We start from the raw sequence: 25,274 nt of genomic DNA, 5'->3' as shown, positions 1-25,274 counted from the left end.
ATGTAAAGTTATGTGAAGTTATTAAACGTAATTTCGGGAGGAGTACGCCCATCTAATCTTCAAATTAATACAAAGGTATAAAATCAGCAGCATACCTCTTCCCGTTGTTAGTTCTTGCAGCATCCCTCCTTTTTTGTTCAATTTTGCCTGATATAGCAGGAGCAATCGGAGCTCGAGTAAAATATTTGAGTTTGATTATAATATAATATCAGTTTGGATCCTCTTATGTCCTGACTCACTGAATCTCTTGTCAAGTCAAGTTTATTTATAAAGCGCTTTTTGCAATGCAGATTGTTTCAAAGCAGCTTCACAGTGTTAAACAGGAAAATAATGCAACAGAATTTTATTTGGCCGTACAGCCGCTCTGGAGAAAACTGTGATATCATCAGCACATTTCAATTATCATACAGTGACAATGTGGGCAGATCAGCAATTTAGTTTATATGGTTAATTTAGTTTAGTAATTAGATTTATTTGGATATTTAGTTGAAAATTTAGTGTCCCCAACTGAGCAAGCGAAAGGCGACAGTGGCAAGGAAACCAAAACTCCATCAGGTGTCCTAATGGAGAAAATAAACATTGGGAGAAATCAGGCACAGTCAGGGTGCCAGTTCTCCTCTGGCCAATCAACAAACAGCGTATGATTATTATTCTGGCAACTTTACAGGTCAGAGGTCATATTAGATCGGAATATTCGAAAGATTGGAGGCAACACGCCGGAGACAGGTTTATTGAGGATGACATATCGATAAAACAGTTATTAAATTGCAATATTCGAAAGATCCGAGTCATCACGCCGGAGACTGGTTTATTAAGGATGACATATCGATTAAACAATTATTAAATAGGAATATTCTAACCATCAGAGTCATCACGCCAGCGACGGGTTTATTGAGGATGCCGCGTCGATGAGGTAATTTCAGTCTAATTGACACGGTCTCTGCAGACACTTCAGGGTCATGCGTTGGTCATGTCTGGGTGCAGGTCCACCATCTGATCTGGATCCGGCCCGGATCCGGCTGACTGCAGTAAACCTCGGGATAAAACAGAGACTAACATTAGCATAGATGCCATTCTTTTGATGATGTAACGGGTACATCAGGTGTTATGGGAAGTGTTCCCGGTTCCGGCTGACCTAGTTAATGCAGCCTAACAATCATTAAAAAACTCTAAGGTTCTCTGGTGGTGTCTGAGTTCACCATCTGTAAAAAGGAGGTCTTCCCACAAACAAAGCATATCCTTCACACCACTGTCATTTATTGTGTAATTTTTAAGAGATCAGCTGTGGAAAAACTCTTTCCATACAAATAACACATGTGAGGCTTCTTTGAATTTTCAGGTGGTTCTTCAGGGTTTTTGCCCAAAGAAAGTTTTTAGCACACTGATTACAGTTTTTTCTCCAGAATGAGAAAACAGCTAACTTGTCAGTCTGTTGCTGCATCCAAATTTGCCTACTTATACTATGCCCTCAAAGTATGTTCTCTTTTTGTGAAGAAAGGGTACATACTTTTGAGTGTGCAGCATAAGAGTAGACAAGCTTTGGGACATACTATCACGTCAAACAATTGCGTCTTTAACGCTTGCTGGCTGTTGCATCCTAACACACATCCTGTAACCATAAAATGGCCTGTAAATCATCTCGTCACAGTTAAAATCCTCCACATTTTCATGCGAAAATCTCATAATAATGATTCAATTATGGATTTAAAAGTTAATGGCCAAACTGATCTTTATAAACATTGTCCACATTGTTATTGCATATAAAGTGAAATAGAGGGCCTAAAATGGACCCTTGGGGCATGCCACATAAAAGGCAGCCACTGAAGAAGAAAACTTCCCAGTGTTCACTATGAAGGCTCTGATAGGGTTCCCACTCTATTTCAGCGATCATTTTCAGTTTATAACACAAATGAGGGTCTATATTACGCAATTCTGACTTTATGACTCGCAATTGCAAGCATTTCTGACTTTCTGACTCACAATTGTATCAAAATTGTCTGATTGGGTACCAGTTAACATTCGCTGCATATATTGAGCAGTTAATAACATTAGCTAACGGCTGCAAGTATAGCAACACAAGCTTAAAAATCATCATCGAAAATACTATGCTCATATACATAAGAAAATTTTAAATTTGTATATACACATAATAAAACATAAAAGCATAATGATTTAACTTCTTAGATATTGTTCTTTTGGGAGGATCTTTGAGGGTTTTTTTTTTTTCAATCTCATACTTGAAACCGCTGGTCTTAAAGATTAACTCTGTTCACTATATCAATTTTAAATTATGTGAAGTAACCACAAGGCAGAAAAAAATACTGCATTCCAATCACATTACAAAAAGCAAGTGTTCTAGTTATTGTGGTAAAAAAAACATGGTAAGCGTAAGCGTTCAGGTTACTGTGCTTTAACTACAAATAGTAGGCTACACAGTAAAACAGCTACTGTGGTAAAACCATGGTATGTGTTGTGGTTACTTTGCTTTAACTACAAATACCACAGTAAAACTATGGTTGCTGTGATAAAACCATGTAAAGTGTTGTGGTTACTGTGCTTTAACTACAAATACCACAGCAAAACTAGCTACTATGGTAAAATAAATATGGTAAGCATTGTGGTCACTGGGCTTTTACTAACAGGATGAAGCCACAGTTACTGTGGTAAAACCATGGTAAGTGTTGTGGTTACTGCGCTTTAAATGACAATACCACAGTGAAACTATGGTTGCTGTGATAAAACCATGGTAATTGTGGTTACTTAAAATTACAGTAACTGTGGTAAAAGTATGGTAAGTGTAGTGTTACTGTGCATTAACTAAAACTACCATAGTAATTCTATGGTTACTGTGGTAAAACCATGGCAAGGGTTGTGGTTACTGTGCTTTAATGACAACTACCAAAGTAAAACTACAGTTACTATGGTAAAAAAATATGGAAAGGTATATAGGTAAAATAGGTAAAAAATATTGGAAATATCAGAAGGAAAAAAAAATATCGGAAAGGTACCGCCCCCCTATTTACAAGCGCTTGACTAATACAAACATCCTTTAGAAAAAAAAAGGTAAAACAACAATGTCGGAACATTTTGGAGATGTTTGGAGTGTTTTTTGGCAAAGGATGTTTGTATTAGTCATCGCACATTCGCTTGGGGCAGTACTTCCACCTACTTCTAGCGTGACCTTGCCGACGTGATTACACAATCCGTGGCGAGCCGCAGAGCAGCGCAAGATGAGCAAATTTTTAAAAAGTATATAACTTTATTTTAAATGACTGATAATTTCCTAGATAAGACCCTATTCCTCGTCTGGGATCGTGCAGAGCCTCTGAAGCCCTTCGAAACTGAATTGATTTGGACCTTCAACCCGTTGGTTGTGTTGTGAACTTCAGTTGTTTCTTGAAGTAGAGACCAGGAGACGTCGGGATCAAACAGAAGTAATTTTTTTAATGAGAACTGCAGGTCCTCCGAAAACAGTCTGATTTAACAGTATACCTGATAGGTTATATACATTTCAAAGGAGGAGGGGTTATACAGCAGAGGAGGGGACACCCTGAACAATACAATGCAAATGTTGTATAGGTAAAAAGGACACACCCTACATAACTGTGTCTCTCGTCCAGATTCAATCAGCATAACAGTGCCATTCAAATGCATAGATGCTAATCCACTCACTCAGGCAGTATTGCTCTAAACTTGTCATAGTAAATTGTCAGGAAATGCATAGAGACAAAAGACTTAATGTCTCAACCACTTACACAGCCTGACGTAATCTCATTAGAATTTCCTCAAGTTTACTTCAAAATGTAAAACACAAATATAGATAATGTTTTCAGTTATATTCTATTACATTTGAACCTAGATATAACAATGTACAAATTTGTAACCCCACAGTTGCCATCAAAGTCCATTATGTGAAGAAAAATCCAGGAATGTTTTCCTCAAACTTAATTACTTTTCAACTGAAGAAAGAAAGAGACAAACACATTGGATGAGATGGGGGTGAGTAAATTATCAGGACATTTTCATTTTGAAGTGAACTAATCCTTTAAGTACTTCGATACAACAGCAACAACAACTAGAAAACCAAAACAAGACAAGTAAACAGTTACTAATAAAATAAGAACAACTACACAAATTACAAGCATGCATGAATACTTTAAACTTTTGGTTGGAATACTTTAATACTTTTGGTTAAACTTAGCAATTAATTTGCAAATCATATGTGCGTACATATCACGGATCAACTGATCTGTTGCACCCATAGTGTGAACACTGGAAAGAATTTTCTCCAGTGTGAATTCTCTGCTGTAGTTTAAATATGGCAGTCATAACAAATGCCACAATCAAAATCAAATCAAAGCACATATGATCTTTCACACTGCTGTGTGTTTTCTGGTGTATTTTCAAAGAATCCAGTCATAAAAAACTCTTTCCACACAGAGAACACATGTGAGGATTCTCCTTTGTGTGAACATTCAGGTGGACCTTCAGGTGTTGTGCCCTAAGAAATTTCTTCCCACAGTTAAATGGTCTTTCTCCAAAATGAGAACCAGATGTAATTTTAGAGTTTTCTCATGTCTGAAACTCTTCCCACATTGATTACATGTGTGTGGCTTCTCTCCAGTGTGGAGCCTCTCGTGTATTTTCAGAGCTCCAGACTGACTGAATCTTCTGTCAGTGTGAACACTTGTAAGGTTTTTCTCCAGTGGGAATTCTCTGGTGCAGTTTCAATGTCAGCTGTAATAAAGGTCTTCTTACAATCAAAGCACATGTGATTCTTCACACCACTGTGACCTTTATTGTGTAATTTTAAACCACTTGTGTAATTTTAAAACTCTTTCCACACAAAGAACACACGTGGAGGTTTCTCCTTAATTTGTATGAACTTTCCGATGGGCCTTCAGGGAACTTGATCAAATAAAGTTTTTGCCGCATTTATTGGTCTTTCTCCAGAATGAGAACACGTATGTAATTTAAGAGTTTGTACCGTTCTGAAACTCTTCCCACACTGATCACATGTGTATGGCTTCTCTCCAGTGTGGATTTTCCTGTGATTATCAAGGGTTACTTTTGCTCTAAAACTCTTCCCACACTGATCACATATGTGCGGCTTCTCTCCAGTGTGGATTTTCAGATGACAATCAAGGGCTTGTTTTTGTGTAAAACTTTTCCCACATTGATCACATTTATAAGGCTTCTCTCCAGTGTGGATCCTCTCATGTTTTTTCCGATCTCCTGACCAAATGAATCTCTTTTCACAGTGAGAACACTTGTAAGGTTTTTCTCCAGTGTGAACTCTCTGGTGCACCTTCAGTTCAAAATCTGTAACAAAGGTCTTCTCACAATCAAAGCACATGTGATTCTTCACACCACTGTGTCTTTTCTGATGTAATTGTAAATGTTCCATCCGTGAAAAACTCTTTCCACACAGAGAACACATGTGAGGCTTCTCCTTTGTATGAATTTTCAGGTGGGTCTTCAGGGCATTTGCCCGAAAAAAGTTTTTATCGCATTGATCACAGTTAAATGGTCTTTCTCCAGAGTGAGAACGCAGATGACATGTTAAGGTTTCTCCCCTTCTGAAACTCTTCCCGCACTGACAACATACGTGCGGCTTCTCTCCGGTGTGAATTCTCATGTGTTCATTATATTGTGCTTTTATTCTGAAACTCTTCCCACACTGATCACATGTGTGCGGTTTCTCTCCAGTGTGGATTTTCATGTGATCATTAAGAGCTGCTTTCTGTCTGAAACTCTTCCAGCACTGATCACATGTGTGCGGCTTCACTCCAGTGTGGATTTTCATGTGTTCATTAAGGGTTGCTTTCTGTCTGAAACACTTCCCACACTGATCACATGTGTGCGGCTTCTCTCCAGTGTGGATTTTCATGTGATCATTAAGAGCTGCTTTCTGTCTGAAACTCTTCCCACACTGATCACATGTGTGCGGTTTCTCTCCAGTGTGGACACTCATGTGATTTTTAAGGGTTTCTTTAAATGTGAAACTCTTCCCACACTGATCACATGTGTGCGGCTTCTCTCCAGTGTGGATTTTCATGTGATTATTAAGGGTTGATTTTAGCCTGAAACTCTTCCCACACTGATCACATGTGTGCGGGTTCTCTCCATTGTGGACACTCGTGTGACGTTTAAGACTTTTTTTGCATGGGAAACTCTTTCCACACTGAGGGCAGATGGAAGATTGTTTGGCTCTTGTTTTCAGCGAGCAACTCAAAGACTTCTCCAGTTTTGACATGATGATGTTTCTTCTCCACTTGATTCAGTTATTCACTTTCCTCTTTCTCCTCCACCAGGTCTGAAATTAAAGTTAAAAAGGGTTAAAAAAAAAAAATTAAAAAGACATAGAAGTTAAGGGAAAAGACATAAAAGATCTAATAGCAGAAAGTAGACAATTGCTATACAAAATTATGATTGTTTTGATGAAAATTGATCACTTAATTATACAAAAAATAATGATACCACGTAGTGTGTGTGTGTGCAGTGTGTTTTCTGATTCTGTTGATCTTGTCGAAATAAACCCTGCCCTCGGCATGTCATAAAAGCAAAATGACAACTTAAGTTACAAACATAATTAAACTACACCGGTTCTATCTTAATGGCACATTTATTCTCTGGCTCTGAAGGCATCTGATTTTACAACAGTTCCCACACGAGCGATTTATAGATTATCATTACAATCAATGACTTGAAGATAGTTAACTCCGCACCAGCTACATAAATTCATCAACAAACCATTCAGAAACATTCTGTTGCATTCTACATGTTGTCACTCCATCATTGTCCAAATCAAGTGTGAAAATAAAAGGCTGAACAGTTTCTGAAATGTTTTGTGCCTGCCAGCGTGAGGTAATCAGAGCTGCTAACTCAAGCTCTTGATGCTAATCACTGGACCTGTAGTCAGCTACAGTCTTGGCTGCCTTCTTCTCCACCACCGCATTTGTCGTCTGCTAAGGTCTCAGCTATTTTTTTTTCTTTTTTCGCTGGTTGCTTTCACCACCACCAGGCTGTCGCCCGGCTACAGCCTCAGCTTTCTTCGGTACTGGACAGTCGTCTGTTTCAGTCTCAGCTGCCTCCACCACCACTGGACTATCATCTTGCTTCAACTTAACGTTTAACTACTCACTGTATTATGTATTTCACCTATTGTTACACAAAGCCGTCTGTCTAGTGTTTTTAAGTATTACGTTTTATTTAGTCTTGTTTATCTTTCTGATCCCCCTTAATAGTGGGGTTGTCCATTTGCAGTCCATTTGAGTCCATCCATATGCAGTTCCCTTATGTAGTCTCAAGGGCTGAAATCTTTTCCACAGTCCAACTAAAATCTCAGGGGCCAAGTCACTCATTTCTGTTAGTTTACAAGGCTACAAATCTACTCCATCTTCACTGCTTCTCCATTTTGAAAGCATGTTTCTGCAGACTCACTTCCTGCTTTTGTCGTATCATTAAATTCTAGATCTACCTTCTGCTGCAAGTCCAGACTCCTTGTTATGTCCTGTGCCATGTCCTGTTGGAAAATGAAATCTGCATCTCCATAAAGTTGGTCAGCAGCAGGAAGCATGAAGTGCTCTAAAACTTTCTGGTATACGGCTGCGTTGACCTTGGACCTCAGAAAACACAGTGGACCAACACCAGCAGATGACATGGCACCCCAAACCATCACTGACTGTGGAAACTTTACACTCAACCTTAAAGGGGTGGTAAAACAAATTCTTTCGAAGGCTTGATTGTGTTTGTGGGGTGCACTGTAACATGTGTTCATGCTTCGTTTAAAAATAAATTGCATTATTTTTCATATATTTTACCTTTATTCTACACTGCTCTGTCTCTCCTTGTAAAAACGGTCTGATGGTTTCCGGGTTGTATGAAGCCAGTCCCTCAAAAATGTGTTTGTTGTGTTGTGTTGTGTTGTGTTGTGTTGTGTTGTGATTCGCTAACCGCCTAGTGCACGTTTGTCAGAAATGTCACGCCCCTTACCTTTACCGGTAGACTGTGCTTTGGGTAGTATTAGAAACAATGGCGTCAATAAAACCATACCAATTTGAGCCCGAATCAGACCCAGACAATTTTAGTGAAGATGATCGAGCAGAACCTGTTCAGTCCTCAAGAGTAAAGACTGCGGATCTATAGTGATCGCTACTGAATGGCACTGTTACTTTTGTATTTTTAGAATGATTATAGCCAAAAATCTGTCGCAAGAACTATTAACCCAAAACGAACACTAAACATTGGCTTTACTAGTAGCCAAATCAAACACAGAACCATGTTTAGCATGCCTGTAGATAAACAATACATAAAGGCTCTAATCAAAGAATAATTTACACTAGTGCCAAGTTCGCTGTTGAGTTAAAAAAAAATTTGTAACGTTAGGTGTTTGTCAGATAACGTTAAGTATGAATTTAACAAACTGGTTTGCAGAGCCAAACAGCGTTGTCATCTGTGTACTTCCTTGCTACAACGTACAATTAACAATACGAACTATTACAGGAAAACACAGACTAAAAATAAATTATACTTACAGGTTGTGGCCCGTAAACAGCTTCTGTTTTTAAATCCATCTTTCAGGACAAGCCGTTGTGCGAATCCTGCATTGAACTCGCAAATATTGTGGGAGCTTTCCTCCGTTAAATGTGCAGCGGGAGCCGCGCGCGCCCGTTGTGCATTTACACTGGCAGTGTTTGTCTCGCGCAGCTGAACCGCGGCTCGTGTATTGCAAATACAGACAAATATTGTCCATTATGTCACATTTTCCGGTCTTCTCCCACGACCCCTGTCTGTCTCGTGCTTTGATTTATGATGGGCTCTGACGCTGTCTGTTGTTCAAGAGTGGCTTGACACAAGGAATGCGACAGCTGAAACCCATGTCTTGCATACGTCTGAGCGTAGTGGTTCTTGAAGCACTCAAGCTGCAGTCCACTCTTTGTGAATCTCTACCACATTTTTGAATGGGTTGTTTCACAATCGTCTCCCGGGTGCGGTTATCCCTATTGCTTGTTCACTTTTTTCTACCACATCTTTTCCTTCCCTTCGCCTCTCTATTAATGTGCTTGGACACAGAGCTCTTTGAACAGCCAGTCTCTTGTGCAATGACCTTTTGTGTCTTGCCCTCCTTGTGCAAGGTGTCAATCTCTCGTCTTTTGGACAACTCTCAAGTCAGCAGTCTTCCCCATGATTGTGTAGCCCACAGAACTAGACTGAGAGACCATTTAAATGCCTTTGCAGGTGTGTTGAGTTTATTAGCTGATTAGAGTGTGACACCAGCTGTCTTCAATATTGAACCTTTTCACAATATTCTAATTTTCAGAGATACTGAATTTGGGATTTTCCTTAGTTGTCAGTTATAGTAATCAAAACTAAAAATAATAAACATTTGAAATATATCAGTCTGTGTGTAATGACAGTTTCACTTTTTGAATGGAATTAGTGAAATAAATCAACTTTTTGATGATATTCTAATTATATGAATTATATGACTCAACCACGTTGAGTCAGACAGCACCCAATTTTCCCATATCAGCAATTTTGGCTTTCGGCCATTTTGAATTTTGTCAAAAAGTTCTATATTTTACAAACGCATTAGTGTATTGTTACGAAACTCAGTATGTGTCTTCCTCACCATGCCCTGAAGGCACTCAAACAGTTTTGGGGCAGTGCCACCTTGTGGTCAAAAGTTATAACAAAATTTACAAAAATGCTCATAACTTTTGATTAAATTAGCCTAATTTAATGAAACTGGTCATAATACATTCCTTTGCTCATGCCGAGAACATGGATACCAATTTTGCCATATTTGGCAAACCTTCTTGTCCTCCATCTCATTATTTGCTAAAAACCTACTTTTTTAACTAGCTCTAGACTGTTTGTCCGATTTCCACCAAAATTAAATCGTATCATCTTCAGACTGTGCCGACAAAAAGTTTTTGTGTCGAAAGATGAAACCGTTTTTGTATACCGCAGTGACGAAGTTGAGGCATGATGCCAAAATGACTCTTGAGGCTGTTTCTCTGCAATGCTTTGACATATTGGCATCAATCTTTGCATGTGTCATTGTTCCCTTATTCTGACCACAAACACATCAATTTCGTAACTGTGCCACCTATTGGTCAAAATTGATTAACCATTAAATTATATTATTAGTGACTCTATATTTGATATTTCAGCCATTTTACCAAATCTTCTTAAACTGTATAATTGTTCATTGTTTCAGTTGGTCTGACACTCAGACTACAATGCATTTTTCAGCCTTTTGTCTAAATTCATCTTAAAACGTGATTAATTGCTCATTGCTGCAGTTGATCTGACACTGCCAGCCATTTTATTTGCGCTTGGCCCCGGTATTGCTGCTTGCAACTATATTTATCATTAGTGTTGTTTTTGGCAGCCTGTTTTAGTTTTAGTCTAGTCTTTGTGTCAAGCTGTCATTTTAGTTTTTATTAGTTTTGGTCACGTTCATACTCTTTTTAGTCTAGTCAAGTTTTTAGTCGACTAAAAGTCTGAGCATTTTAGTCAGAACTACTTGTATTTTAGTATTTTTTTTAGTAACTAGTTTAAGTACCTAGTAGTATAAAACCAAAATCTTTTTTTTAGCCAAACCCCTTTCAAACAAGGTTATCTTATTATTAGGGATGCACAATATTTATCGGACAGATAAATTATTGGGCGATATGGGTGAAAATTACATAATTTTTATTGCTTTGATAAATAAAAGAAATCCGATAACTAGATCCGATAAAGTACGCATGCTGGTAAATCAGTCAATCAGTCTGATCCGAGGGTGTCTCTCAATCAGCTCCCTAGTTCAGTAGTCAGGGCACTGATCAGGGAGTCAACCCATTGTCTGATTCCCTGATCAGTGCCCTGACTACTGAACTAGGGAGCTGATTGAGACACACCCCGAGATTCGTCTGCTTTCAGAGTGCAAGTGACTGTGTCGATGTCGATGTCCGATGACACGGACCGTCGATGTCCCCATTCAGCTGGCATTTAAACATTGTAAAAAGTTTTCCAGAGACAGCGAAAAGGCTAAAGCCATAAATGACAAAGTAATGGATTTTATTGATGACCAATGCATTTGATTTATTATGCATTTGAAACACACTTAAAGATACCTTCCTCATCCCTCATATTTATTTTGAGAAATCTCAACAATGCCCTATGCTCTTTTGTTGAAGATGCACTTAATTTTTGTTGAGAATGCACTTTTTTTTTCCTCGAGAGAGAGAGTGAAAATGAAATGTCAATGCATTTTATTTGAAAAACGTGACAAAGTCTATATACCTTCCTCATCCTCATTCACTAAAAAATTTCAAAATTATTGAAATATCGCACATATACATATCGCAATATGCATATCGCAAGGGCACGCAATATCTGAATGATTTTAATAGGCTACTTCAACATTGTGAAAAGTGTACGTTTTAGGTTGACGCACATTGCAGAGAATAGACTGAGCACACGACTGTTACTTATGTGACTTGCTTGCCGTTAAAAAGAGTTATTAAATGCAATAAATAACTTGCGAAAAACAACTCCTTGCAGTCTTGTGCTGTCTGACACACCCACCGAAACGTGCGCACAAGCCGTTCTTTTTTTTGTGTCTTGTTACACAGTCGGTTATGCTTTAAGTGAAAGATATCAGTTGGGGAAAGAAATAGATTTTACACACTTAAAGCAATATCGTATCGCATATCGAATATCGCATTATTTAACAAGGATATCGCGCATATCGCATTTTTCTTCAATATCGCACAGCCCTACGAATATAAATTTGTTGTTAATGAGTTAAGTGCAGATAAACCATATATAGTTCTGTCATAGTCCTGTTAAACCTTTTCTGTTACTAAGTATTGTGGTGCCTTACACAAAAAATAAAAAGCATTTGAAGAGTCATGACTGAAATTTGCCATTATATAGGCCAGAGCTACTAAAATATCAGTTTCATCAGTGCATCTTAGATTTTCTATTCTCCTGGGTGCACGAACTGCAGATTATATGGAAATTATAATATAAAAATATGAATTTATTGGTTATCAATATCGGCCATGAGAAGGACTTAATTATCGGTTATCGGTTACATTTTTTCATATCGTGCATCCCTACTTACTATATTATTGTTACCTTATAGATTCAAGAATACATCCATTCCAGACATGGAAGACACTCTGATTTGAACATATTTATTTTACCATCCAAACATGTTAGAAATACACACATATACATTTAAATAAAATACATAAAAACATTGAGATGTCTCTTAAGGTTTGTGGTGTTTTTTCCTGTGATTTTGTGGCCACATTTCTCCCCATCTTTTTCCATAACACCCGTTTTATTTTCCACTTCAATATAATGAAAGTTTTTTCCAAATGTCATAAGAATAAATTCATATTTAATTTAATAATAGGAAAATATATATAAAATATCTCAAAATAAAGGATGTAATTTTATTCCACATGGAAATGAGCAGAAATAAGTGAATACAGCCTCTTATTTGCTTATGAGGAAAACATAATGCTGCAGTCATTTTAACATATATAATTGTTGCCATTAGAACGGCATATTTCAAATGTTTACGTGCTTTTCTTTTTTCTTTTTTTGAGCGGTGATGAAATATCTTGCTCTTGTAAATACTTGCCAGCATTTCAGTAATAAAAGTCTAGATCTTTAAAATGCATCCAAATTACAGCGAAGCGCAACCGGTGCTCTGCAGTGGTCAAAAAGGATATAAACAGTGAATTCTGAAATGATATATTGTTGAAAACTCAGAAATGTGGATTCAGATGGCACCACACTTAACTTTTGTTGTCGATAACTCACCGCAGCTGCATCTTCTAAATAATGCCGCGCGAGTAGGGCTTGAAGAGAGTACCTGCGTCTGTGCAGTGTGACCTGATGCACCCCCCGAATGAGACGCACAGAAATACTGCAAAATAATAATAATAACGCGACTAAACGAGACTAAATAAAGTTATAACATTCTGTCTCGTCTCATTTTCGTCAACGAAAATAAGAGACATTTTAGCATAGTTTTTATTTTGCGAACCACATTTAGTCTCGTTTTTATTCGTCAACAATATTGCATTATATATTTAATTTTAGTCATCGTAACTGGACCAGCATTTATGTTGCGTCTCGTTTCGTTTTCGTCATGTGATAAAGGTTCATTGACAACGATATTTAGTCATAATTTTCATTGACGAAAGTAACACTAATTATCATCAAAATAATTTATGATCAATCATTTTTTTTTGCAAAGAGTTTGCAAAGCAAAAATCATCAAATTGCAATAAAGTGCACGCAATATCCTCTGATCAGCTGTGAACAGAATAGGTTTGGAGATGGAAAAAGAGAAAAAGTGACGTGAAGGCCAATTATTGTAACCCATAGTCAGAGTTAGTGCACACATATTAGGAGCAGTGAATAGTGAACACACACACACACACACACACATTGCAAACTGTGAAAAAGACACGCCCTGCATCTCAATGTGCATATACTATCTGCCCTAAATAGTATTGAAAATTACTAATGTCACATACTATTTAGGATGGATAGTATGCACATTGGGACACAGGGAAGCACTAAGGGAGTGCTGCAATATAGCCACATATTTATAATAAAATAAATTCGAACCATACCTACTGTTATTATTAGTATACTTGTTTTTTTTTTTTTATAAAAGCCTGTAATTTGAAATACATTATAAAAATATTTTTAAAATTAAATTAGGTGTCTCTCCTCCCTGTTTCCTCTCCATTTCTGTACATCTCTGCTGGTGGCATTGTTTGTAAAAATGTATACGTCTATTTACTACTAACTATCATTACGTGCATTTATAATATCACATGCCTGCATGTTGAATGAGATTTTTCTTCAATGAGGGGGAGAAGGAGGTGGGATGCATGAGGACAAATTACTACAGCAATTGTATTGTTGCACTGAATGGCTCTTAGCTGTGAGAAGACAGTGTCAGCCAATGTATTGGACAAAACAGCGACCATAAATGTAAAGAAACTAAGTTGCTTATTATATTTTCCAAACAAGCAACCACATTTTTTAAAATAAGCCCAAAAACCTGCGATTCGTGATTTTTTTAACGCGACTTGCCAAAAAAAGAAGCCCAAAGTCGCGTGTTATACGCGGATTTGGCAACTATGCTGAATATGGTTAATTTATGGGTCAGGATGACTAAATCGGTCCTTGATAGAGACAATGGCATTGATGGTTATAATTTGTATCGTTCAGTTCGCCCAAAAAGAGGGGGATGGTTTGGTTTGCTATTTATATCAAATTCAAGTCTAGTTTAGTGCTCTCAAAGTCAGTGTGTGATTGCTGCTGTTAGAGATACTAAGGTGCCCAGGTCTGCACCTCGTATTGTTGAAAGGCAAAATATGAAAATGTTTGTTGAGCAGGGTTTTTTAAATAATAGAATTGCCTTGATTGATGATGTGGATTTAGCCCTGACTTTTTTTCAAAACAGTTTTCTTGATATTCTGAACAGACATGCACCTTTTCAAGTACTCAATGCATCACTCTGCACTTCAGCTTCTCATCTTTAGGGGATAGGGAACGATTCAGACAGTGTAAATATGCATTGTTTCCATTGGGGCGAATGAAGTCTGGTTTCACGTTTATGTCATGCAAAACTCTGCAGCGTGCACACAGTCTATTCCGGTCCAAAATCTTATGATCAAGTCGGCACAGACCAAAAAACTCATCGGACCCATTTTAATTATACACAGAATGCAATGCTTTAAAGCGATATGGAGGAGAAATGGTTTCACACCAAGGTTATTTTCGTAAACGAAAACTGAAACTAAGACTAAAACTATTGGCAGAGGTGTCAAGTAACGAAGTACTACTCCTTACATTTTAAAAATAGCCTCGTTACTCCTATTCCATTTCGGCATGTTTTAATTCCGGCTTGTCATTAACAAAAAAAAAACTATCCTTCTCATCCAACCACAATCAAATCTGGATAAACACAAACCATTCCGACACCCTATTGGGTTGTACGCGATCAATCACGCCTGCACCTGCACAAATCACACACCATGTTGCCAGATAGGGCGGGTTCTCGCCGACGAGCACGCACTTTCAGCCAATCAGCGATCAGCAGGCAGACGTGCTCATTCATGACTTTAGCCGGGGTTTTAGCACGATAACTCGTAGATGTATATTCCAGTGATCACTATACTAGTGGAATAAATATACAGTAAGTTGTATCTACAGTAAAGAGTGGGAGAGTGACTCAACTCTCAAACGTGAATTACACCTGTGACTCGAAGACTCTTTATAAATATAACCGTGACTCCTGTCCATCATCATATACACACTTAGGACATCTGCAACTAGCAACCCCGACAGTTGCTGAAAGGTTAAAATCAACGATTAATCCGTTTTGACTGTGCTAAGTGCATGTGCCATGTACTTCACGAAAGACGTACTGTAGTTTTGTCAAAGCAAAGTGCAACACAAAGGTAAGCGCATTGTTGTTATTTATTTGTTGACGCATTATTGTACAGTATCAATGAATTACGCATTTTGGCAGTGGTGTGTGCATTAACGTGTTAAATGCCTGTTTATTACATTGCTTTTTCCAATCTCTATATTGGGCACTTTTTGCACGTAAATTGGCTTCTTACTGTTGACATTGAAAATTATGTATGTGTTTTTCTGAGGGATAGCCGTTTTGACAGTTTCTACCTGGACATATAGTCATATTTGATCCGTTTTATTGGGATTTTTTTTTTTTTTTAATTTTTTATCATCAATGTTATGTTTTAAGGAGATAAAATGGTAACTTGCTTATCAACATTGACTGGTATGGCAATAAAATAATATCACATTATTTTGGCAGTTAAAGTTTTGGTTTTTTTTCTTGGAGTGACTAGTTGCCTATAAGTATTGTAAGAGGTGCAAAATTGTTATCAATAACCAGGCATGTTATCAATAACCATTTTTTTTTTATATAAATGTACATTTGGTGAGGATTTTGGGCTGGAAATTGTCTACCCAATCTGGCCACACTGATCATACATTCAAAAAATGGTTATTGATAACATGCCTCTGAATTTTGACTTTTTGCACCTTTAAAATATTTATAGGCAATTAGTCATCAAATATGCCGCTCCATGAAACACGTTAATGCTCAGTAGTACACATATGGTTCTTTAATGTATTTGCATTGTCCTAAAATGCGTTCATTTTCAATGTGAATATATGCGGCTGAAACGCAAGTGCATCTAAAAATGTTCAACATTAACTTTTTAATATAACATGATAGTCATTATGGCCTTTAGAAAAATGTTTGTTTGAGGAGGTGGGGTATGCACTGTGGCGCGGCCTAATCTTTTGTCCTTAAAGGGATACTTCACCCAAAAATGAAAATTCTGTCATCATTTACTCACCCTCAAGTTGTTGCAACCGGTATGAGTTTCTTTGTTCTGAAGATATTCTGAATAATGTTTGTAACCAAGCAGATAGAGCAACCATTGACTGCCATAGTAGGGGAAAATACTATGGCAGTCAATGATTGCATATAATCTGCTTGGTTACAAACATTTTTCAATCTTCAGAACAAAGAAACTCATACAGGTTGGAACAACTTGAGGGTGAGTAAATGATGACAATTTTCATTTTTGGGTGAACTACCCCTTTAATGGCATTTTTTCCCCTTACATTACTTTTACTTTTATACTTTAAGTAGTTTTGAAACCAGTACTTTTACTTGAGTAAAAAGCTTGATTTGATACTTCAACTTCTACAGAAGTATTTTTAAACCCCAGTATCTATACTTCTACCTGAGTAATGAATGCGAATACTTTTGACACCTCTGACTATTGGTCAAAAAACATTTTCGTAAACTGAAATAAAATTTAAAAATCATAATAAATAAAAAACTAAAACTAAACGAAACTAACAACTCTTACTGAAAAACGAACTGAAATGAAATAATAATTAGCAAAAATAAATATTCGTTTTCGTAATTAATAAGCTCTCTTTACTGTGGCGGAAAATCTGACCTATGGCGGTTGAGGGAGTGTCTGTATATGGCGCTACTGCACGTGAAGTGATCTGAGGAGATTAACCGCTGTCCTGTGGCGCGACCTTTCTTTTACTGTCTATGGACGCGATGCGTACAGTGAACACATCGCTAGAAACGGCTGCTCACAAAGAATGCGTTTGTGGCAGTGAAATCGGAAATTACACAAGGTAATGAGACGCACGTTGAACTCCTTTTAACTTAAGATCACTGCTATTAGAGTGCCGTTTCATACGCGATGAGAGATGCAGGTGCAACAGCAACTATAGTAGCAAGTGCTACTGTGTGTTTGAGATTTCATGATTGCAAAATATTGACAGGCTCAAATGTGTTATTATTTTTACAAATTATTTACTACTACTAATATTATTATCCGTGTGGAGACATTTCCCCACAAAGTAGGGAATAACGTTACCAGGACACACACACACACACTTCATTATTTAATTATAATTATTTGTCTTCACAACAGTTTGTGTTGGCTGTAGTCAGATGACTTTACCTGTGGTCACACTGCTAGCCTACATTGTACTACTGAAGAAATTAAAATAAGCTTATAATTGTTTAACAATATTTCATCTTTAATATGAATGAGTTTGTCTGGAATTTATCATTTTTGCTTTTATATTTTTTACATTGCATTTATTTGGTTCTTTGTTCAATCTTAGACCATTGATTGTCGTATAGGTCATAGTTTGACTCTTAAAGGTGAAGACCCAACTTTATGTTTTGTAAGATTCCCCTCTTTTGTTGGACTGTCCTGGGTTAAAATAAGAATGCTCTTTTATCAAGATATTTCACTTAAGGGCTTATTTAGTAACATTATGCATGAAAAGGTTTGGGATATTTTAATCATAAGTTAATTTGAAAAATCTTGTATAATATGACTTGTGTTTGTTTGCTTGGTTTTAAATGTATTTATGTGATATTTGTATTTTTGTAATAACATTTTTGCCATTAATATAGCCTTAGATGCTGACATGGCACTATATAAAACAATCTGTATTCCATTATTATATTATTAAGATGTCTGCATTAGAGTGAACTCTAATCTGTGCAAACATTAAACTTTACTGAAATTAAAAATCTTGATTTGGTCTCTACACTTCGTTCTGGTAACTAACTAAACTATAATTACTAAAACTAAAACTGAAACAAAATATATAAAAACTAAATAGAAATGTGTTTACAAAATAAAAACTAAAACTAGCAAAACTATTCATAAAACGAACTAAAACTAAACTGAAATTTGTTGCAAAATTCAAAACGATAATAAAATAAAAACGAATTAAAAAATGCAAAACGATAATAACCTTGTTTCACACAGGTGTCATCACCAAAATAAAGTACACACCTTTTAAACAACACATCACCATACTTTTTTTTACCAAATTATGATTACTGTTTTGCTTTATTAACCGTGGTATCGGTTGTTGTGGAAATTACAATCTGACTGTTGCCAAGTGCTGTCTGCTTTTGACCTCAGATAACCATATTGACTAAGATGCCACTTCAGTTCTAGAACATTTAAGCAGTGCATTTAGATGATGAAGAATCAAGAATAAACACCAACCTCTTTGTTCTTCAGGATCTTCAGGTTTCATTCAGCAGGTTTCTGGATCACTCATGTTCCCAATGTTCTTTCATAAGAAACTTTCATGAACTCTTCTTCACTTGTAGACTGATGGGAATGTTCCAGCATTGGTTGGTCATCTGTTATGGGAGGAGCTTCATTTAAAGTGAAGTGCTGTGTGGCAGGAGAAGCAGATCTGCAGAAATCAAAAATAAATCAGTTTTATAATAACGGACACATTTAAGCATTAATGTCTATCAGTCTATCTATAGAAGAGTAACTTATGCTAATTCTATTAATTTCTATTTTGTAGGGGTGTAATGAACTGGACAGGATGTCCGGAATCCTGCAGTAATGTTTTAGTTGAAGAATATTACTGAATATAAAAAATGCAGTTAAAAGCAGTATTAACTTCTCCATTATTGTTGTTCTGTCGGTGTACAAGTGGGATGATTGGTCGGTGTAGATTTTTTCCTGCCCCTGCCCCATTGTGATTGGACTGCCTGGTAAAAAGTGACAGTGACGAGCGCTGTCTATTACCCGTTGCAAAATTATTATGGTACACAGTGCATCAAAATGCAATGTCATCAGTTTGCCTAAATTAAGGCATCTTTACACAGCAAACACGGCACAGAAACCGAATCTGAAGCAGCATAAAATCACAAAAATTTACATAGTTTACACAGACCGTTTAATGCTTCTGTGAAGCGGCATAAATGCATTTACACAGGAATTAAAATCGCGAGAAATAATGCTTTGGACATTACTAATTTAAAACTACAGTTTTAACAAAGTGTTAATTTAAAAAATAATAATAATATATAAAAATAAAATAAAAATACGACATTTTTAATTATTTTCCTCTGCGTGCTATATATAGGCGCTTTTGATGTTTGACATAATTCTGCCTTTAGAACACAGAACGTTCAAAATGTTTTATGCACAATTTACACGTGGTAGGGAGCAAGTGTAAATTTCTTTCATACCAACTAACATTTTGAAAATATGAAAATTTATGTCAGTGCGGCTATGCGAACGATTTACACACAAATTTGTTCAGCTCGTGTTTCATGAATGAGGCCCAATGTGTTGATTTTTATATCTAAAAGATAAATAGCAACTGAATATAAGCTTATAGTTTGGGCTTTGTTGTTAACCTTTAATATTACAGGAATGTGCAAGTAAGGTCTCCTAGTTTACAGAATTAGCAGAGATACTTTTTTTCATCATTAAGAAAAATGTAGTTATAATTGAATTAATTTAAGGATAGACTAAATTTGTTTAGTAAACCAATTTAAAAAAAAACCAATTTTATATTTAGTTTTCTCGCCCCTTCTGTGTCAAACGTGCACCGAACCATGACTTCAAAAGATATCTATATAAAGTCATTTAAAATACAAATACAAATAAAAAATACTACAACTAAAAGAAACCACTGTAAATGATGGTAAGAGAATAAAAAGGCATAAATAAAGAAATATAGAAATTTGTAACCAACAAATAACGTGTCTGTGTAATTCCCTCGTATTTGGTTTAGTTTCATTTAACTTGTCAGTATTTAAATGAGCCAGTTATATGAGCTCTAAGTTGCAGTTGTAAAGGAAAATTTGAACACCGCAGGTTGTACAAGTCGTTTCTGTCCAAAATAAAAGAAATGACTGGTATGGTGAAAACATGCTACCCCCTGTCTGGTTGTCTTGTGATAAACACATTTTTGGGGGTCAGCCTTGAACAATCTGCATCCTTTCTTTGTGTGCAAGTTGCCACAGATGCAGCAGATAACTGAATACCAAGGAGTCGTTTTATCCAAATGACAGGAAGTCCCACACAGCCCATGAATGATTTTACTGGGCCCTTTTACTGGTCTTCTCACAGCAGAACACTCTCAGTATGTTAGAATGAGCCTCTTGCAAGAATAAAAACTTATAAAGGCATTTGGTTGTTTTTCAATTTCAGCCTCACAATTATTAAAGTTACAATTTCCATGACACGGTTTACAAGACATCAACATAAAGAATGAGGTGAGAACAGAAACCATGGACATGACTGTCACTGAAATAAGCTCTGTTAATAGACACTCCTGAAACAAGTCATACAGGATCACCAGCAGAGATCTCACTTTATTATTATGATTTGTGGTAGAAACTGATTATTTGAGTGAAGTAGGGCTGCGCAATATATCAAAATTATCGAAATATCGCAAATGTTCATATCGCGATATGCATATTGCAACGGCACGCAGCATCAATAGGCTACTTCAACATCGTGAAAGTTGTACGTTTTAGGTCGACGTATATAGCAGAGAATAGACTGGGCACGCAACTGTTACTTATGTGACTTGCTTGACATTAAAAAGAGTTATTAAACGCAATAACTTGAGAAAAACAACTTCTTGCAGTCTCGCGCTGTCTGCTGTCTGACACACACACACACCGAAACATGCGCACAAGCCGTTCTTTTTTTTGTGTCTTGTTACACACTCGAACTGTCAAATACACACACAGGTATGTCTTGATGAGTATTCATGTAAACACAGTCGGTTATGCGAAGTGAACAATATCAATTGGGGAAAGAAACCTAATGCGTGTCAATTGGATCCGTGTATTAGGTCTTAAAGTGGCAGCCTGCTAATACAGTAAACCTTCTAATACAGCAAACCTGCCGCTGTCTGTCAAACAACAAAAGAACGAGAAAATCACTCAGTGCTCTTGGCTGAATAACCTTTGTAGCTTTATTATGTATCAGTGTATTCAGTGTATATTTATGTGAAGACTACTGTTTTTAGTTCTTATGAAAACGTGAAACACATAAATGGTGTCATTCTCATTTCTTAATTTTTTTTAAATATAATTTATAGATTTTACACACTTAAAGCAATATCGTATCACATATCGAATATCGCATTATTTAACAAGGATATTGCATATCGCATTTTTCTTCAATATCGCACAGCCCTAGAGTGAAGCATATGCAGAAAGCATAACTCCTATTCTACTTTTAAACTGTTATTCCAATCCACACAAACTGAGATGACTAAAACATCAAAACAAATACAAATGGCACCCATCTTTACAGTAGTTTACAGTACAATAGGTAGGCTAAATATCTAGTACATCATTATGAATATTCATATAGGGTGAATTAAGGGTCATTGGGACAGTTTTTGAATCTCCGCCTTTTGCAAGGTTTCTAGCAATAAATTAAAAACATCAGCCCAACACATTATACATATCTATAATACTGAAGATTTTACCTATCCATTTGAGGAGGAAAAAAAGTTATATCATAATGAAAGGTGGTGCGACATACACTTTTATGTAAACTGAGCCAAAACATTTTTTTTTTTTAAATATTTGGGTGATTGGGACAGCACATCTTGTCATTGATTTTGGGTAGTGTAAGCATTGTTGCACACGTTAGTTCAGACTTTGATATAATTTCATATGCAAAATCACACTGTCTGTTCCTCATGACTCCCATGTTTATTTTGGTTAAACTTTATTACTCAATGTTTATAAATCTGCTGACAACTCATACATTACAGAATTCTCTTCCCCCAAATATTCACTGAACACATTTAATTGTCTTCCCCCAAATTTCATTGCACACATTTAATTGTCTTCCCCCAAATGTAATAAATAATTTTAAAAAATTAAATTAATAGATAAATTAATCGGATTCCAATCGGATATGCACAAAAATTTGATTTGGATTTGGATTGACAGTTTGAACGTAGTAAGTGTATTAGAGTAAATTGTCATAGTTCATATATTGCACAAAACTGTGATGAGAAAACACCAGTTTAGAGCATACATAGCATACACAATGGTTCTCTGTTGCAAAGTCAGTCATTTTCTTAATAAGCAAAGCCTTTAAGCACTGTCCCAATCACCCAAAACTATATTGTCCCATTCACCCAAATTGTGTTTGGTTGGATAGGACAAAATAAAATTCTGAAAACAGAAACATTATATTAACTATATTTTACTGATTTTGCTGCAGTAATACATCATATTCATATTTCAATCAAAGGTTTTGGCAATATATTTGCTATGACAATTTTATGACCTTATTATTAAAACTAGAAAAAGCTATTGTTATTTTCTTCACCTCATGTGTTGCAGGGTCAACTTCCTTTTTGATGTTTGCTACGCCCACCCACGTGATGTCACACCAATGAGGGCATGCCATTTTGATTATGCAGTCTCACAGCTAGGGCTGAGCAAAAAAGTTTTTTATTTTCACTCATCAGGAGAAAAAATAAACTCTGTATAGTTTAGCCTACTGTCCCATTCAACCTTATGTCCCAATCACCCTTAATTCACCCTAGTTCTCTTGTCTAATAATTCACAGCAATAAAATATGTTTTGTATTTGCAGAAACAGAGCATTGGCATGGCGTTATTAACATTTACAGATTTTGATGGATTTCAAACGTCCTCTTTGGCTCAATAAAGTGTTTTATTAACCCTTCCAATACATATTTTAATTTTATCGACGTAAAGTAACGCAACAAACTCACTTAATCCGCTAAGGTGAATGTCAAACGAGAAATAAAGAAATAAGAAATGAATTCCCAATTCGACTGTAACATTATCACTCCAAGCATTGAAACAATAGGCCTACATTAATTCCTCACATTGTTGCCTGCCGCGCTAACATAGCGCAAATGTCGCTTTACTTTAAGAAAACAGAATAATGTTACATAAGCAAATTGTAGTTTAATCATTCTATAATAGCACAGTGGATGGGCGGCTTAACTTACCTCAGACGATTCACGCTGAGAGAGAGAGAGAGCGTGACCCTGTCCCAAATGGCACTCTTCACATGCACTCTCGGTCTTGTGGACTTACAATGGATACCGCGTGCGCGTGTCCGTTAGGCCCACGCCATAGACCGTAAAAGGTCCACGCACGGTCAGGGCCATTTGTCATTTTAGGATTTTAGGTCACAGAAGGGTGCTCGCGAGCGCCCCCTTTTGAGGTCGATATGCACCCTTGATGCGCACTTCTGCCGAGTGCCGAGATCGCACTGTTGTGGGTTCCGCGGCGGACCAATAGTATCCAGCTGCAGCCCCGCAGCACACCAGTTTCAGAACCCCATCCACAGAACTGGAAGTGAAGGGCGGGGCTTAAACAGGCTAGTTGCGCTATCAATGTAATTTTCTTTTGTTAAATATAAGCTGTTTTCACATGGATTTTGAACGGATCGATGTCTACAATATTTAACAATAATACTTTTAAGTCACTTTTCTGTTCATATAATATGCATGTCATAATGTACAATGATCAACATTTTAAAACATATTTATATAGCCTATTGATCATGCTTAAATCAATGAATACAAAGACAGCAGTTTATACTTCATGGAAACAGGCTAAAACTATACACAGTTTTTATTTAAAAAAAAATATTAATAAATGTAGGCTATATATAACATGTTATAACATGTTGTAAAGTGTTTCCCATTTGACTATAGATATCATTATTTCGTTCACATTCATGTTGTTACAAATAATACTGACAGAAAATAGCCTATGATATTTAATGTTAATGGACACAAACACTGTAGTTTATTGTTATTTTAACACTACAACTTTTTATTATTATTTTAAATATATATTAGGCCTAATGTAACATGTTTTAAAGTGTTTCCCATTTGACTCTATATTCAATCGTATTATTTCGATTGAAAATAATAGATAGAGAATGAGACATTTCTGTGTCATTTCAAATGTCAAATAAAAATAACTATTTAATACAAGGCCTTAAAGTGAAACATGTGTTTCTCTGAAAGAAAACAAATAGGACATATATCAAATATTTCTAAAATAATAGGTTTAAAAATAATTTAAAAGACACATAATAAAAAATAAAACACTATGGCCTGGTTTCACAGACAGGGCTTAGACTAAGCCAGGATTAGGCCTTAGTTCAATTAGGACATTTAAGTAACTTTTATAAACGTGCCCAAGAAAAAAACATTACTGGTGTGCATCTTGAGACAAAACAATGCCACTGACATATTTTAAGATTTGTCAGTGCAAGATTCTTTCAGTTAAAATAGCTCAAACATGCATTTTAGTCTAGGATTAGTTTAAGCATTGTCTGTGAAACCGGGGGAAAAACTTGTGACTCTTAAGCCCATATCATGGCATTTCTGCAGAAATACTTGAAAAGATAAAAGTGTTTTCATCCCTGAAAACAAAATTAATATGTTTTATTAATAAATAATTATTTAATATTAAGACAAATAATATCTTTTGACAAATGCAAAAAAAGCTTTAATGATAAAACGTGAAAGATGTGAACAGATTCAATATTCGTTCACCGCTATCATGACAGAAATCTCCCACACAACTCAACATATTCTCCTTCATGCTTCTATTCACATCTCACTGACTTAAATGCATGTTTCTCTTGATCAAGGATATGAATAGAAAAGTAACTTTAAAATCCATATGAAAACTACGCCGCTCACTTCCGGTTCTGTGGATGGGGTTCTGAAACTGGTGTTCTGAAACTGGTGTGCTGCGGGGCTGCAGCTGGATATATCTCCTTCTTCCCGACAGTCAAAAAAGCGGCGTTATGTCATGAAAGTGCGGACTCGTAGGAAGACCGTGAGGGTTTACGGTGCATTTGG

The 25,274-nt window shown here is 36.4% G+C and overlaps 1 protein-coding gene across 6 annotated transcripts in view; it reads right to left on the bottom strand.

Annotated features, from left to right (window-relative positions):
• The window catches only part of LOC307120411 (uncharacterized protein), a 35,337-nt gene that overhangs the window by 9,185 nt on the left and 878 nt on the right, over nt 1-25,274 (bottom strand). The window contains exons 1-3 of one of the 6 annotated variants that reach the window (XR_013815795.1): nt 23,397-23,591; nt 18,633-18,828; nt 861-1,034 (exon numbers count right to left, since the gene is read on the bottom strand). Coding sequence is in view for 1 of the 6 variants with exons in the window: in XM_079807431.1 (XP_079663557.1) it covers nt 4,901-6,256 (1,356 nt within the window). In the remaining 5 variants the exon portion in view is untranslated. Of the gene's footprint in view, nt 1-860; nt 1,035-2,232; nt 6,317-18,632; nt 18,829-23,396; nt 23,945-25,274 lie in introns of those variants that run through there. The other 5 variants (XR_013815793.1, XR_013815791.1, XR_013815794.1 and 2 more) reach the window with 5 other exon arrangements.

The sequence above is a fragment of the Gobio gobio genome (assembly GCF_949357685.1).
Source record: "Gobio gobio genome assembly, chromosome: 24".
NCBI classification, from domain to species: Eukaryota; Metazoa; Chordata; class Actinopteri; order Cypriniformes; family Gobionidae; genus Gobio; species Gobio gobio.
Note: the sequence above shows the minus strand (reverse complement) of the source record. Positions and strands in the feature narration are given on the sequence as shown.